This window comes from Cetorhinus maximus, chromosome 13, assembly GCF_964194155.1.
Source record: "Cetorhinus maximus chromosome 13, sCetMax3.hap1.1, whole genome shotgun sequence".
Classification (NCBI taxonomy): Eukaryota; Metazoa; Chordata; class Chondrichthyes; order Lamniformes; family Cetorhinidae; genus Cetorhinus; species Cetorhinus maximus.
Window position 1 is genome coordinate 110,709,621 of NC_135891.1, and position 16,503 is coordinate 110,726,123.

Sequence of the window (16,503 nt, forward strand, 5' to 3'; positions counted from 1 at the left end):
CCCCATGCCATCCCGTCCGAAATTTAGAGGCATTTGGTCCATCAGCTGCCAGAAGGACCTGATCTCATAGGCCTGAGACTCCACTGGAGAGTTGAGCAGGGGAATGGGCCTGACCTAGGACAGGAAATATTAATATTCCTGGCGCTAGATGGAAGCAAGTGTATTTCAGATGCTCTGCTCCACTGTGGGTAAAGGAAAATCTGCCCTATCCTATCCTATGATACCTTGCAGTGTCCCTGAAGAAAGAAAGACTTGCATTTATGAAGCACCTTTCATGAGCTTTCAAGTAGTTTTGAAACGTGGTCACTGCTGTAATGTAGGAACCGCAGCCGCCAATTTTCAAACAGCAGGCTTCTTCAAAACAGCAATGATAATGACCAGATAATCTGTTTTAGCTGTTGGTGTTGAGGCATCAAAATTTGCCAGGATACCAGGAAAAACTCTTGATCTTCTTCAAAATAGTTCCATAGAATCTTTTACATCCAACTGATAGGACCTCGATTTACCATCTCATCTGAAAGCTTTAGCGGCACCTCCAACAGCTAGTGCACCAATCCCTCAGCATCGTACTGGAGCGTCAGCCTAGCTCTTGTGCTCATGTGTCTGAACAGGGACTTGAACTCACAACCGACTGAATCAGAGGCATAAACATCACCAGTGAACCACCAATCACATGCTCCAGATAAGACCATTCAACTCAGCAGAGATCAGGGCTGGAAACTGAGATCTTTATAATCCACAGCAATACAAATCAATCTATTAAACTTAAAGAGGCTGACAAACAGCTTCAAAGAAGTGAGTGGAGATCTAATAGAGTTACTCAACATTCTGAGGAGTTTTGAACGGGAGAGTGGGGAGAAACTGGTAGGTGGGTCAGTAACCAGAGGTGATAGGTATAAACCAATTGGCCAAGGGACAAGAGCAGAAACAAGGAGAAATTGTTTCATAGAGGGTGGTTATGAACTCACTACCTGAAAGAGCAATGGAATCAGATTCCATTGGAACTTTCAAAAGACAATTTGACCTTTGAAGAACACAAATTGACCGAGTTATGGGGAGAAAGCTGGGGATTGGGCCTAAATTGGGCAAAGCGCTGGTGCAGGTACAATGGGCCGAATGGCACCCCCTTCTGTGCTGATTCAATGATTCGAACCCAGAAAATAACCTACATTGAAAAACAGCTCTGAATAAAGGCCTATGACCAAGCCCACTCATTCTAGGTGACCAAATAATTTAAATATTTTGTTTGGGGATTTTCTCTGGCATTTTGGGATCACACTCTGCAACTTAGATTTGTTTGTTCCTGTGAAAACTGAAACCTAATGGCCTCACACAGGCAGAGCTGTTAATAACCGCTTCCAGAGCAGACAACAAATTCTCCAGCCTCCGTTAACACTGTTCATGGGGAGCCCTAGAAAACAAAGCAACTCAGGGACTGTTTGAACCCTCAATGGGGCTGAGAACCCTGTGACCTGCCGACTCACTGCAAGGGTGACACCGAATGGATCAAGATGGCGCATTTCGCACACAGGAAGCTTCGTTGTTCTTCTGAGGGAAAGTGCGATGAGCTGCGTGCTTTTGCAGAGCCACGACGGGATGAATAGCCTCCGTCTGTGCTGTAAACATTCTCTGATTCTGTGATAGTGTCAGAAGCTGGGCATCAGCAGCGCTGAGTCATGTCTGGGTTCAAGTCCCCTACCCACACACTCAACGTGAAATTATTTTTAAAAAACGCGGAAGCTGGATGAAATAATTCATCCCAAGATTACATAGGCCTGCATTTTTTGTGGTCAGTGGCAAAGGAACAAAGCTCACTGTTAGCCATTTACTACTCTTACAGCTGCCCACAAGCTATTCACAGATTTCTTGTGCAGTAACTCCCTAGCATTGGGGGTCAGGAGGAGGACATTCAGCATTTCAAGCCTGTTCCACCATTCACTGATCTTTTTTCTAAATTATTCATTCATGGGATGTGGGTGCCACTGGCCAGCATTTATTACCCATCCCTAGTTGCCTTAGTTCAGAAGGCATTTAAGAGTCAACCACATTGCTGTAGGCCTGGAGTCATGTGTAGGCCAGACCAGGTAAAGACAGCAGATTTCCTTCCTTAAAGGGGCAGTGAACCAGATGGGTTTTTACAACAATGGTTGTAATCATCATTAGAATTCCAGCCTCTTATTGAATTCAAATTTCACTATCTGCCATGGCAGGATTCAAACCCAGGCCCTCAGAGCATTAACCTGGGTCTCTGGATTACTAGTCCAGTGACAATACCACTACGCCACCACCTCCCCCTACAGTGATCTTGGCTGATCTGTCTCCTAACCCCATCCACCTGCCTTGGCTCCATATCCTTTTATACCATTTGCTACCAAAACTCCATTAGGGGGGGCAACAAATGCTGGATTTAACATCCCCCACCCCCCCTCCCCCTCCCGCCACCACCACCACCACCACCACCACCGGCAAAGGGAGTGAGAGGGCAGGTCTGATTTATTTTTATTATTCATTCTGAGGATGGTCCTCTGGAGGCTAGCACTTGCTGCCCAACCCTAATTGCCCTTGGCAGGATGAATACAACTGAGTGGCTTGCTAGGCCAAGAGTCAACCCTATTGCTGCAAGGCTGGAATCACATATAAAGCAATTCCCTTCCCTAAAGAATATTAGTGAACCAGATGAGTGTTCACAACAATCCAATAGTTTCATTGTCACTATTACTGATACTAGTCAAGATTTTATTTCATTACCTGAAGTAAAGTTTTCTAGCTGCCATGGTGGGAATTGAACTCATGGGTGAAATTTTATGGCAGCGGGATTTTACATTCCCATCGATGTCAGTGGAGTTTAGAATGGCTTGCTGCATTGTATGGCCCGGTCCCACCATGACAGGGCCGTAAAGTTCTGGCCCCTGTTACTCATATCAGCTAGTCCAGTCTTCGGCATTGTTAGCCCAGTACCATAACCACTATGCTACCATACCCAGTTGGGATACACAGACAGAGTACAGCAATGCCACGTGAATTAATTCTGTGTTAAAATAGGATTTAAGCCATCTCTTTGTTACCAATGGACCGTAGTAGATCAATAGCTGATCGAAATTAGCTGAATAATACACATATAGTAATCATATCTGTGTATACATTCAAAGCCAATGAAATCATTCCATATAAATGCTGAATTTCTCTGGTTGTCTCTGACCTGTTACTTTGTGTTGCTTTTTTGGGAAAAAAAAATCTTTGTTGTTCACACTTAAATAAGGAAAAGTTATTTATGCAGTGCTGGAATGGGACTCTACAGTTTCTTCAGGAAGCTTGCTAGCTATAAAGACTCTTTTCAAGTTGTGATCACGCTTCTTTGCAAGGATAAACAAATCACCATCATTCATAATTTCAATGTGCAAATGACTCCGAAATAGTTTCTGTTTAATTTTTATCCCATCACCTTTCCTGTTCATCAGCTCCCCACATCCCATCTTCCCTGCAACCTTCCCAAATCAAAATGGTGGGCTGGAGACAGGTTCCTGGGATTCTGCTTGGGCATCCTCTATTTCCTTAACCTCACCACTGGCAGCCATACCTTCGGCTTCCTAGCCCTAACCTCCGGAATTCCCACCCTAAACCTCTCCACCTCCGTTTAACTCACTCCTTAAAACAGCACTTCTCAAATTTGGGTTGCAGTCCCTGTTGGGGTCACAGAAACAGCGGATGAGGTCATGAGCTCCCCCTCCTCTGAGTCTGTGCCTCACACTGGCATCGAGGCCCAGGTGGCATTATCTAGAATCTGGAGCATGGTTGTGATGTTTAGCCATTAATGTGACCTGCCCCTTTAAGGCCACTACTCAGATACTCAGACACTGTCCGGTTAAATATAGCTGCTTATAAGCTAGCAAGGCAAATTACTTGTAAATTTTAGGTACCAGTTCACAATCAGGGATGAAGTAACTGGCTATCTTTCTCCTTTTTAAGTTTGTTTTGCATCTGTGACAAGGTGCGGTTTCCGAAGTATGATGAATGTACACGTGATACAAAGGATTTATAACTATCAGGTCTCCCATGAAACTGTTGCAAGAACGATGACCTGAAACATTAACTCTATTTCTCACTTTGCAGATGCTGCCTGACCTGCTGAGTACTTCAAGCGTTTTTGCTTTTTTATTTTGGAACTCCGAAGGTGCTGTTCACAGTGAGTCAGAGGATTATCGGTATAACAATTTGGGGGTGTTATTCCATGCAATGCCCAATTAATTTTAGGGTGAGAGGGAAGAATTTGGTAAGTTCATATAAGATTTCCCTCGCGAGATTAGGCTAACTATTTTTGATGGATTCTGGAAAACTAAGTAAAATAATGTTTTTATACATTGGTGGGTTACAGATCACTTAGGGAGTCTAGATTGCTGTGACAACAGGCATGTTGCAGTCTGGGGTTATTGGTAGCGATGGTCAAAGCTCCAACATTCTTTCCAGCACATGGCCAACCAGGAAATTCTCCCACTCTTACCACCTGCCATTGGCAAGTGTTGTAAGGATTTGCAGGTTGATAAACAACCTGTTTACTTGCGTCATGAACACACCTTCCTTGGCCATCAAGTCCTTGGTGGGACTCAAAGCTGGAGCAGGGGCACTACCCACTGAACCACATGACCTCTACATTGATGCTGGTTAGACATTACTTGATAAGGTGTCTCACAAATGGCTTGTTGGAAAACCGCAGGCACATGGTATGAACAAAAATGGAGAAGTATAGATGAAAAGTTGGTTGAAAACAATGAAAGTACTTTCCACTGACGCCCATTTTCACCTGAAAAACAAGTGACTGGAAGGTGAAAATCTCAGAAGATGAAGTTCAGGAAAATGAACAAAGATCAGGCAATGGAAAAACGGTGAAGAGCGTGGATGAAGAAATACCTCGGGATTCAAATACATATTCCCTGGAAATGCAAGTGAAGCCATAAAAAAGCCACTAAAACTCCGGGCTTAATAAATGAGGGCACAATGAAAAGCAACGATAAATATAGGTTAGGCTGCAGTTATAGAATACTGTGTGGAGTTTGGAGTATCCTATTATAGAAGGGACATTGTAGACATGGAGCACGCACAGAGTAGGTTCACCGGGATCATGCCAAGGATGGGAAACTATGACGATGAGAGGACACTTGACACGTAGGCCACGATTTTAAAATTCTCATCCATATTTTCAAATCCCTCCATGGCCTCAGCCTTCCGAATCTACGCCCTACAACTTTTCGAGATCGCTCTGCATCATTCCAATTCTGGTCTCTTGAGCATCCTTGACTTAATTGCACCACCATTAATAGCTATGCCATCAGCTGCATAGGCCCAAAGCTCTGAAGTTCCCTCTTCAAATCTCTTCGCCTCTCTAAATCTCTCTCATCCTTTTGAAGACACTCCTTTGAAACCTGCCTTGCCTTTGTTCATCTGTCCTAATGTCTTCTTATGTGGCTCGGTATCAGATTTCATTTGATAGTGGCCCTGTGAAACGCCTTGAAATGTTTTACCATGGGAAAGGCACTATATAAATGTAAGTTGTTGTTGTACATGTTAGGTGCAGAAATTTGTTATTGTCACTGGAGCAGAGAAGGAGATTTATCAGATTTTTTTTTAAGTTATGAAGAATTTCAGTAAAGTGCATTGGGAGAGATTATTACCTCTGGTTAGTTGACCTGTCCTTGTGCAAAATAGTTAAATAGTTCCAAATGTGTTAGCTTGGTTGTCATTGGTGACTTGCAAGTTTTTTCAATTGTGATTTGTTTTGTTTTATGGATGTGAAATATGTGGTCCAGAAATTTGCATTAGAAAGTGTGAACCAACAGAAAAATGGCAGACAAGAAATTACCAAACTAAAATGGGGAAACAACAATTTATACTGCATGAGAAGAGAGTGCTGATTGCAATATCATGCAGTATAAATTGTTATTCCCCTATTACAATTTGGTAACTTCTTGCAAGCTATCACGTGAGTGCAAGACAAAAAGCTTAGATAGAATGTCTCTTTTTTCAGCTATTTTCAAGTTCTGTTCCACTAAACGACTAAGTGCACATGTGAAATATTTATGTTCTTGGTGGATATAAGACAGTGAATGTAATTGTAACTGGACAAAAACATTTTACAGCACTAAAAGTTTTCCAACACAAACTCAGCCATATATGGTAGATCCCTGGGTCACAGGAAACAAATATAATGCACTTCAGATCCCATCTTATAAAACTCTTCATCACGCATCATCTTAAAATAACAATGGAACTGAAAATATGACATCACTTGATGGGAAAATATCTTTGCAACCATCACAAGGTATAATCTAATGAACAATGCGTTCAGTGAATTGAATACTGCAGTCCAGTCTACAGATTCAGCCTGTGGGACATAAACCATTCAAGCTTTGTACCTGAGGTCAGATAGACTTTCGATTGAATTAAACAGCCTTGCTGTTTATGGGTATCTGTTAGCTTCTAGTTATTACTTTGTAACAGGCTGTATAAAATATGGCAATGCCTTTGAGTCTGACCTCTGTCTCTTTCTGATGTGCCTTCTGCTGGAACTGAAGAATTTCCTTTTCAATCTGTTGGATCCGGATCATTCGCATCTGTCAGGGAAAGAAAAGCAGAAAGCAATGAGCTTGTTTCTCCAATGCACCAAAGAGAGTTTGAGCTCCAATTTCTAATCCATCTTGAGTTATTTGGTCTTAGCTCGGATAACAATACAATTATTGGCCTCAGTTACAATTGGCCCTCGGCTAGGGAGGGATATCAGCCAGTGTTCATACTCTCAGTTGCTATCCAGTGATCCCTGCGTCTGAACATCCAACCAACCTAAAACTGCATTGGGAAGTGCTGGCCACCCAAAAGAATCATGAATAATAGTGAAGATATACAAATATTATGCCTACACGAGCAGGTCAGATGCTGGGAATTCCGTGGAGAGTAACTCACCTCTAGGCTCCCCAAAGCTTGCCCACCATCCACAAGGCACAAGTCAGGAGTGTGATGGAATACTCTCCACTTGCCAGCTCCAATAACACTCAAGAAGCTCAACATCATTCAGGACAAAGCAGTCTGCTTAATCAGTACCCCATCCATCACTCCCTTCACCACCAGCGTACAGTGGGAGCAGTGTCAACCATCTACAGGATGCACTGCAGTAACTCGCCAAAGCTTCACCGACCTTCCAAACCCAGGACCTCTACCTCCTAGAGGCACTAGGACGGCAGATGACACCACTATATTCAAATTCCCCTCCATTAAATTATCCACCATCCCGACATGCAACGATATCCCTGTTCCTTCATTGTTGTTGGGTCAAAATCCTGGCACTCCCTCCCTAACAGCACTGTGGGTGTTCCTACAACACATGGACTGCAGCGGTTCAAGAAGGTAGCTCACCACTACCTTCTCAAGGGCAATTAGGGATGAACAACAAATGCTGGCATAGCCAACGACACCCATATCCCAGGAATCAATTTAAGAAAGATGAGCTTGGGCGAGATACCAGAAGGCTGCTGTCTATGTCTGCCCATAGTGACACTGTTATTCCCAACCAGGATGAATAATTCCCCCCACACCCCCTCACCCCATCAGTCACTGTGTAAGTGACTGGGATTGATTTTACACACAATTTGTATTATGTAAGTATCCCCCCCACCTCACTATACTTTGCTGGAGAGATTCTTTTATTGGGACTCCACCCACTCCGCCCACTTTCGATCCTGAAAGACTTGACTTAGACTATGCTTGCTTTGCTGTTTGCTGTAAAATACGCCATTTGCTGCAAGTCCTGCTGTAACTCTTGACCCACCTCAAACTAATGGACTGACATAGTGGTGTCAAAAGACACTCCACAAACCCCCATACAGCTCCTCCCATCTGCTCCCCAGCTGCCAACCATGAAGAACTTCAGGGGAGGAGTGAGGAAAATTGGTCAATAGATGTTAAACAATCTAGATGTTAAACAATTGCTTGTGTATCTTAAGACCAAGTAGTGCACTGTGGTGTAGTGATATTGTCACTGGATTGGTAATATAGAGACCCAGGCTAATGCTCTGGTGACCCCAGGCTCAAATCCCAACATGGCAGATGGTGACATTTGAGTTCAATAATTTTTTAAAATCTGGAATTAAAAGTTTAATGATGGCCATGAAACCATTGCCAATTGTAAAAACCCATCTGGGTCACTAATGTCCTTTAGGGAAGGATATCTGCTGTCCTTACCTGGCCTACATGTAACTCCAGATCCACAGCAATGCGGTTGACTCTTACAAGGGCAATTAGGGATGGGCAATAAATGCTGGCCTAGCCAGTGATGCCCACATCCCAAGAACAAATTTTTTAAAAAGGCCAGATAAGCAATGTTCATGTATATGAAGTTGTGTCTAATTCACGGCATGCAAGGGTAGCATTTTTGAGTTCTAACATGCCGTCAGCACATAGCAGAAAAACACGTTGGTGATTATCTCATACTGACCTAGTGGAGGAAACGTGGAAACTCCACCCTATTCCCATAGCCTTTTAGGATGAGTTCCCACCGGATGATTATAGATTCTAATACTAACTCACCCCTCACATACTGACATCACCAAAAGCCTCACTGCACTTCAAATCCAGCCTGCTTATCTCCAATAAAAAAGAATACACCATCTGGCATCTTCTCTGGACACCAATCATTAGTAGTTACAGAGCTGACTGAAGTGACTTTGGACTTCAGTATCTTTTCATATGGGACACCCTTCAGTGTTTCAATGGTCAATGCCGACAACACATAATTATGATAAGGTGAGTACGTTGTGTTGCGTGACATGACATCCTGCAACTAATCCTGCGAATTTCTGAACTGAACATGTGCACCTCACAGCAACAACAACTTGCATTTATAAAGCACCTTTAACATCGTGAAACCTCGCAAGACGCTTCACAGGTGGGTTATCAAATAACATTTGGTTTTGAGTTACATAAGAAGCTATTAGGACAGGTGGTCAAAAGCTTGGTCAAAGGAGCATCACAGAGGAGAAGAGAGATGGAGAGCGAATAGGGTTGGAATTCCAGAGCTTAGGGCCTGGGCAGCTGAAGGCACAGCTGCCAATGATGACACAGTGAGAAATAGGGACGTGCAAGAGGCCACAACTGGAGGAGCACAGAGATCTCGGAGGGTTGTAAGGCTGGAGGAAATAGAGATACAGGAATAGAGACCTGGATTTTCACCCTTGAGATGGGTTCGGGGAGTTGGGAAAATTCCCGGCTCGGCCTCCTCAGGAGAAAGTGCCTGCCAAGAGGGGATCTTCATTGCTGGGGACTGGGTGTGAGCTAGAGTCAGGCCAGCTGACTCTTCTGGGAAGAAGTGCAGAGGCAGTCACAGGGGCTGCTGGGTGTGGGGTAGGCTCTTTAAAAAGCCCGCCTCGGTGCTGTGGGACTTTGTCTCAGTGAAAATAAAACACAAAAGCCCTCTAGCCACAACCCCTCACACCCCTTCACCCTCCAAACTCTCCACATGCTCAGAGCCTTAGATTCATAGAGCTTTACAGCACGGAAAGAGGCCCTTCAGCCCATCGTGTCCACACCGGTCATCTAATCCCATTTTCCAGCACTTGGCCCATTGCCTTGTATGCTATGGCTTTTCAAGTGTTCATCTAAATACTTCTTACATGTTGTGAGGATTCCCGCCTCTACCACCCTATCAGGCACTGAGTTCCAAATACCCCAGCCTCTGGGTGAAAAAAATCTTTCCTCAAATCCCCTCTAAACCTCCTTCCCCTTACCTTAAACCTATGGCCCTTGGTTATTGACCCCTCCACTAAGGGAAAAAGTTTCTTCCTATCTACCCTATCTATGCCCCTCACAATTTTTGTACACCTCAATCAGGTTCCCCCTCAGCCTTCCCTGCTCTAAGGAAAACAACCCCAGTTTATTTAGTCTCTCTTCATAGCTGAAACGCTCCAACTCAGGCAACAACCTGGTGAACTTCCTCTGCACCCTGGCAGCTATTAGAATAACAGAACACCTGCTCCCCAGAGGAAACATTGTTTGATTGACAACTCAGGCTCTCTGATCTCTGATGTTTGTTGACTTAAGTCAAGTGGTTTCAAGTGTTTGTGGTTTGTGGTTTTTGAAACTTGAAAGGGCCTGGATGATTAACTATTTTATTAGCTTGTTCAAACTTTCTTTTCAAGCATAGGGGAAACTTGTCAATGGATTACATTTTTCAAAACTTCTTTTTTACGCATCCTACTTTACACTGTGGTATTCATTGGTTCTAGAAAGTGTACGGTGGGTCAATGGGCTTGTGAGTGCCAGAGCTTGGCATAGGGAGCATGAGGGGCCTGAGGGTTGGATGGAAGGGCAGACCCTGGCATGGGGGCATTAGGGGGGACATAGGAAGTGGGTGGGGGGCATAACTTGGCATAGGGGGCACGAGGGAGACCTTTTGAATTTACGTATTAAAAGGCCCCCTCATGCGCTCTAGGATCCACAACTCCTCTAAGGGGCCGTGAACCACGACTCTTCATAAACCTGGCCCAACTCCATGAAAATTGCAGAGGAGTAGGAGATGCATATCTTCGCAATGGAGCTGGCCAGGTTTGGAATGTGCCAGGTTTGAAATGTGCCAGGCGCAGGCTTCTGACAAGAAACAGCCCACATTCTTTAAAGATACTTCTGAAAATTAGACAGCCCGTGAACGGGGTGGGGAATCCCGGAATCAGAACCTGCCTGCCATTTTTAAAGGGCTCCCGAATCGACTCAGGGAGTCCGGACCAGAGAGTGACTTGAAAACAAGGATGAGTGCTTTAATATTAAGGCATTGCTGGACTGAGAGCAAATGTAGGTCAGCGAGCACAGAGCTGATAGGCAAATGGAACTTGGTGCCATTTTAAACAGGGCATGAGCAACTTTGGATTAACTCAAATTTACGGAGGTGGGAGGCGGTCCAGAAGTGCATTGGAATAGCTGAGTCCAGAAGTAAAGGAAGCATGGATGGATATGATTTGCTGATCGCGAATCCCAACTTTGCAAACACAATCCCAGACGCAGTGGATATGGTTCAGAGTGAACCTTAATCACTTGTCCTATCACCTAACATGCATCTCACTACAATAAGGTATCACTAGGACACATCATGGAAATCCATTTCCTGTCCATGGTGCCCAGGCAGAATTCCAAAGAGGTGATATCAAAGTTTGGCAGAAAGGCACAAAGGTCACCTGATAAAAAGTAATGTGGCACCACCAATTGGAATTTAGGTTTTGCACCATCCTGTAATAGAACTGTTGGCATTGACACTGAAAGCGCAAATAAACCCAGGGGTCAATCTTATTTTGGAGCAAGTTTCAGGTCAAAGTGAGGCAGGACAAGTACAAAAAATGCACTCACTGGCCTAAATTTCAGGTTTCGAGTGTTTTCACACCTGGGCCTCCATAATGGTGCCTATCAAATTTCCCTATGGATTGGAATATAATTATTTATAATCCTTATTTAAAAGCTGGCTTCAGGTAGATGGAGGGAGTTTGAGAAGGGCGTGGCTGGTGGTAGGTGTGCTGGGTGGGGCGGGGGGGGAGGAATGCGGGGGTGGAAGGGAGTCCAGGACTGGGAAGGATGTGACTTTCCTTGTGGAAAGGACTTTATTTTCCTGAAGGACTTCTTTATCCTTCTGACCAATTGCAATTTGCTTCAGCCTTTCATGAATAATGATTTATATGCAAATGGTGGCCAGGGTTTGTAATTGGATAACTGAAGTTGCTCTTAACAAACTAAATTAATTATGAATAGTCGCTTGGTAGTACAGAACTTGAGTAGTGTTGAAAAAAGGCACATATTGCCGAAACTTTTCATCTTGCACTCATTAGGACAATTTACAAGAATATAAAATTTTGAAGGAAACAACAATTTATACTTGTTAAGAAGAGAGTGCTGATTGGTATTCTGAGTGTTGAGTGGTATTCACCACTAACAAGATGCTGCCGTCAAGCCAAAGAGGCGTTCTGTCTATTGCACAAATGAGTAATATGGTGTGTGATTTTCAGTGCTAGTGTGATGCTAGATATATAGACCATACGTCCCAAAGACTGGCAGATCATATCAAACAGCATGTCACTTGGCTGTTCACGACAGGGAAAATACTGACTGTACCCAACTAGCCTGTGCTTGCAGAACTCAAAACAAAGTGTCCAACATTAAATGTGATTCTGCGATTGGACAACACTTGCTAAACAATCCTGAGCATGCTAAGAATTATACTGACAATCAATTTAACAGTATAAGTCAGGCTTAACACTTATGCATGCTAGAAGCTACATATATTAATACACAGGGCCCTGTCCTTTGCAGACAGAAAGAGCATGTACACACATTGTGCCTTTTTCACTAAACAAAATAGGTGACAACCATTCCCTGGTTCATTCCCTAGGGGCAATGCCTTGACTAATCAGAGCCAACCTGCCTGGTTTGAATTTAAACAAAGCTTGGTAGTTAACTATCAGTTATTAGTTAACTGGTGCATTCTCCATGGCAACATCTCTACAAATCAGCACTCTATTCTCATGCAGTATAAATTGTTGTTACCTTCACAATTTGGTATTCTTGCGAATCTATCCTGATGAGTGCAAGATGAAAAGCTTCAACAACATGTGTCCTTTTTCAGCAATACTAAATTAATTAAATGAACTTTTTGCAGAATGATTGAAATTGCAATAAGTGAATAAGGCTTAAGAGTTGGTTGCTATACTCTGGGCCTGAGCAGTATAAATTATACTTCCTTGAAGGCTGATTCTCTCTGCGGGAGATGGTCTCCTGTGTGAATTTGTGGACCCACGGCCACTGATATTCCATCCATTTGGATTAATGGATGGGATTTCATGCATTGGTGGCCCATGATTTCCCAGCTAACAAGTCCTGAGAGCTCTGCTCAACACCAGGAACGTCTGATTAGAGATTTTTTTTAGTTTTCTGTTTGATATTGGCAGACACAAAAATATAGTTACTGGTTAGGAACACTTTAGTCGAGGGATATTCAAATGGAACTTTCCTACCATGAGGTAAAGAATTCCAACTTAATGAACTATTATTCAGCACCTGGTGAAAACCTTTCTTCGTATTTTTAATGTTTACATTTACTCCAAGTGGAAGAATTAAGCCCATCGACTCAAAAGAGGAAACAGAGTGATTCAATTGTATAACTGCCAGCTCAGGTTAACAATAATATTCATATTGAACTAAATATCCTTCATTGCACACTTGCTAAATTGACCTCACTAGACTTTTATATAGTCTGAATCCCTGGCTGTCTGCCTCACTCACTCTTGATTGGTGCAGTGGCTCCATTAGATAGCTTAGTTAAACTATAGTTACAAGCTGACTTTATCTGGCTCAGGGAAGACTCTTTTAAGTCTTATCCTGCTTTTCACTTGTGCACTGTCAAGTTGTGCATAGTTTTGGGATATAAAGCAGTTCTATAGGCAAATGAACATGTAGAATCCAGGGGCTGAATTTTCAATTGCATGGCGGGTCAAGCAGAGATACAGGCTCACACTGAAAGTTGCATTCCCGGTCAAAGGCAATTACTGTCACCTCCCCTCTTGGGTTCAGCTCTTTTGTCCTTGTTTGGACCAAGACTGTAATGAAGTCAGGAGTCAAGTGACTCAGGCAGAACCCAAACTGAGCCTAAGTGAGCAGGTTATTGTTGTGTAAGCGCCATGTGATAGCACTGTCGACGACACCTTCCATCAATCTGCTGATGATCAAAAGGAGGATGATGGGGCAGTAATCGGCCACATTACATTGCCTTACTTTTTGTGGACAGGGCATACCTGGGAAATTTTCTATATTGTGGATACTAATGCTGTACTGGAACAACTTGGCTAGAGGCACAGCAAGTTCTGGAGCACAAATCTTCAGTACTATTGCAAGGATGATGTCAGGGTCCTTAGCCTTTGCAGTATCCAGTGCCTTCAGCCATTCCTTGATATCAATGAGGTTAATCAAATTGGCTGAAGACTGGCATCTGTATTGCAGGAACATCGGGGGAGGCTGAGATGGATCATTCACTTGGCACTTCTAACTGAAGATGGTTGCAAATGCGTCAAACTTGCCTTTTACACTGATGTGCTGGTTTTGCCCATTATTGAAGTTGGGGCTATTTGAAGACCTTGCTCCTCCTGTTAATTGTTTAATTGTCCACTGCCATTCAAAACTGGATGTGGCAGGACTGCAGAGCTTTGCTCTGATCCATTGGTTATGGGATCGCTTAGCTCTGTCTATTACAAGTTGATTCCGCTGTTTGGCATATAAGTAGTCCTTATAGCTTTACCAGGTTGACACCTCATTTTTAGGTAGGCTTGTGCTGCTCCTGTCATGCCCTCCTGTACTCTTCATTGAATGAGGATTAACCCCTTGGCTTGATGGTAATGGCAGAGTGAGGGATATGGCAGGCCAAGAGGCTTACAGATTGTGGCTGAATACAATTCTGTTGCTGATGACGGCCCACAGCGCCTCATGAATGCCCAATTTTGAGCTGCCATATCTGTTTGAAATCTATTCTATTTAGCACGGGGGTAGTGCCACACAACACAATGTTTACAGTGTGAAGACAGGACTTTGTCTGAACAAGGACTGTGTGGTGGTCACTCCTACCAATACTGTCATGGACAGATGCATTTGCAACAGATAGATTAGTGAGGAAAAGATCTAGTAGGTTTTTCCCACATGTTGATTCCCTCACCACCTGCTGCATTGTACTGTTAGTAATAGAGTTGAACTGCAGAGACTTAAGTTGAAACATTAAGCTTATTTACAATATACTCAGTAGCAACTACATTTGTGCTTTCAACTCCAACTCTATCTCTACACTGTCTGCTGAGGTAGCCCGTGCTACTCTCCTATTGGTTACTATAGATCATGTGATCTTGCCTAGCATGTATTATTCTTAAAGGTACATTACATACTAAATAAAACCATAATTATATATTCCTCCCCTTTAAATCAACTATACATATATTTACAAGTACATATTTTTCAAGACAACATAATATTTACACTGGATAAGGAATTTAAAAGTTCAGTCTTCCAGGTGCTTTCCTAGTATGTATGGAACGTCGCAGCTCCACAACTTCAGATTCTTTATCAGGAACCTCCTTTTCCAGAGTTGCCTGAACATCAGGTGCTTCAGTGGGCACTTGCAGTTCGGTATCCTCAACTCTTACAGAAACATCAGACATGTCAGTCCTGGGTTGAGTATCCTCAACAGGAAACGCAGACCCAGTCATGATCACTGGTGGAAACAAACCTTGGTGATTTGTCTCTCTCTTCATTGAATGGTCCAAATGTTTACAGATGATCCAGTCTTCCAGCTCCACCTGGCAAGATAGAGGTCCAGTCCCCGCACTTATTTCATCCAGTAACCACTTTGGTCATTCCTCGAAGTTTTTCACGTATACCGGCTCTCCCACGGTAAATTTCCTCTTGCGCCTATGCCAGTCATGTCTAGTTTTCTGGCTTCCCTGACTTCTTTCCACCTTCCCCTCTAAATTCGGCATAATTAAGCTCAATCTCGTCCTGAGACAGCGTTTAATCAATAACTCCGCAGGTGTGACACCTGTTGTTATATGAGGCATGGTCCCGTAATGAAAAAGAAAGAGTGCTAGCTTGGTGGCCAAGGAATTGCCAGTTAGCTTTTTCATGCCTGCCTTGAAAGTTTGAACTGCCCTGTTGGCCAGTCTGTTTGAGGAAGGGTGGTACGGTGCAGTTTTCACATGAGTGATACCGTTGAGGCTGATAAACCATTGAAACTCAGCACTTCTAAATGCCGTGCCGTTATCAGAAATAACTACTTCTGGTAGTCCATGAATGGCAAAACTCTGATGTAGTTTCTCAATTGTAACACCGGACATTAGTGACTTCACCTCATATACATCCAACCATTTTGAATGGGCATCAAAAATGAGCAGAAACATTGCTCCCAGGAAAGGTCCAATGTAGTCAATGTGTAACCGCACCCAGGGTCTACCTGACCCCTCCCATGGGTGTAATGGAAATGTCGTTGGCAACTTTTGCAGTTGCTGACATTGCACACAGTGCTTTACTAAACTCTCTATTTTGCCATCCATCCCAGGCCACCATAGATATCTGCGTGCTATGGTCTTCACTCGGGAAATTCCTGGATGGGCACTGTGTAGTTCAATTAAAAGCGGCTCTCATCCCTTTGGGGGATCTCTTGCTCCCCACAATAAGATGCCATCCTGGCTGATTATTTCAGTTTGTCAGGTACAGGCTCCTTTGACCAAACATGTAGCACTTGTTCTCATACTTGAGATAGGACTGGGTCCCGACTTGTCCAGCCTCTGATCTGTCGAGCACATACAGGCGAGGAATCTAAGAAATTTAACAGTAAAACACGTTCCTTTGGAACTGGGACCTGCTCATCATTTTCTTGTAAAGGCAAGTGACTAAGGGCATCAGCGTTTGCGATTTGATTGTCACGCCTGTGTTCGAAAGTGTATCTGTCTG

The 16,503-nt window shown here is 43.5% G+C and overlaps 1 protein-coding gene across 1 annotated transcript in view; it reads right to left on the bottom strand.

The window, feature by feature from the left end:
- The window catches only part of apc2 (APC regulator of WNT signaling pathway 2), a 116,860-nt gene that overhangs the window by 44,745 nt on the left and 55,612 nt on the right, over positions 1–16,503 (bottom strand). Inside the window, exon 7 of the mRNA XM_078556023.1 lies at positions 6,528–6,605. Within this exon, the coding sequence (XP_078412149.1) occupies positions 6,528–6,605 (78 nt within the window). The remainder of the gene's footprint in view (positions 1–6,527; positions 6,606–16,503) is intronic.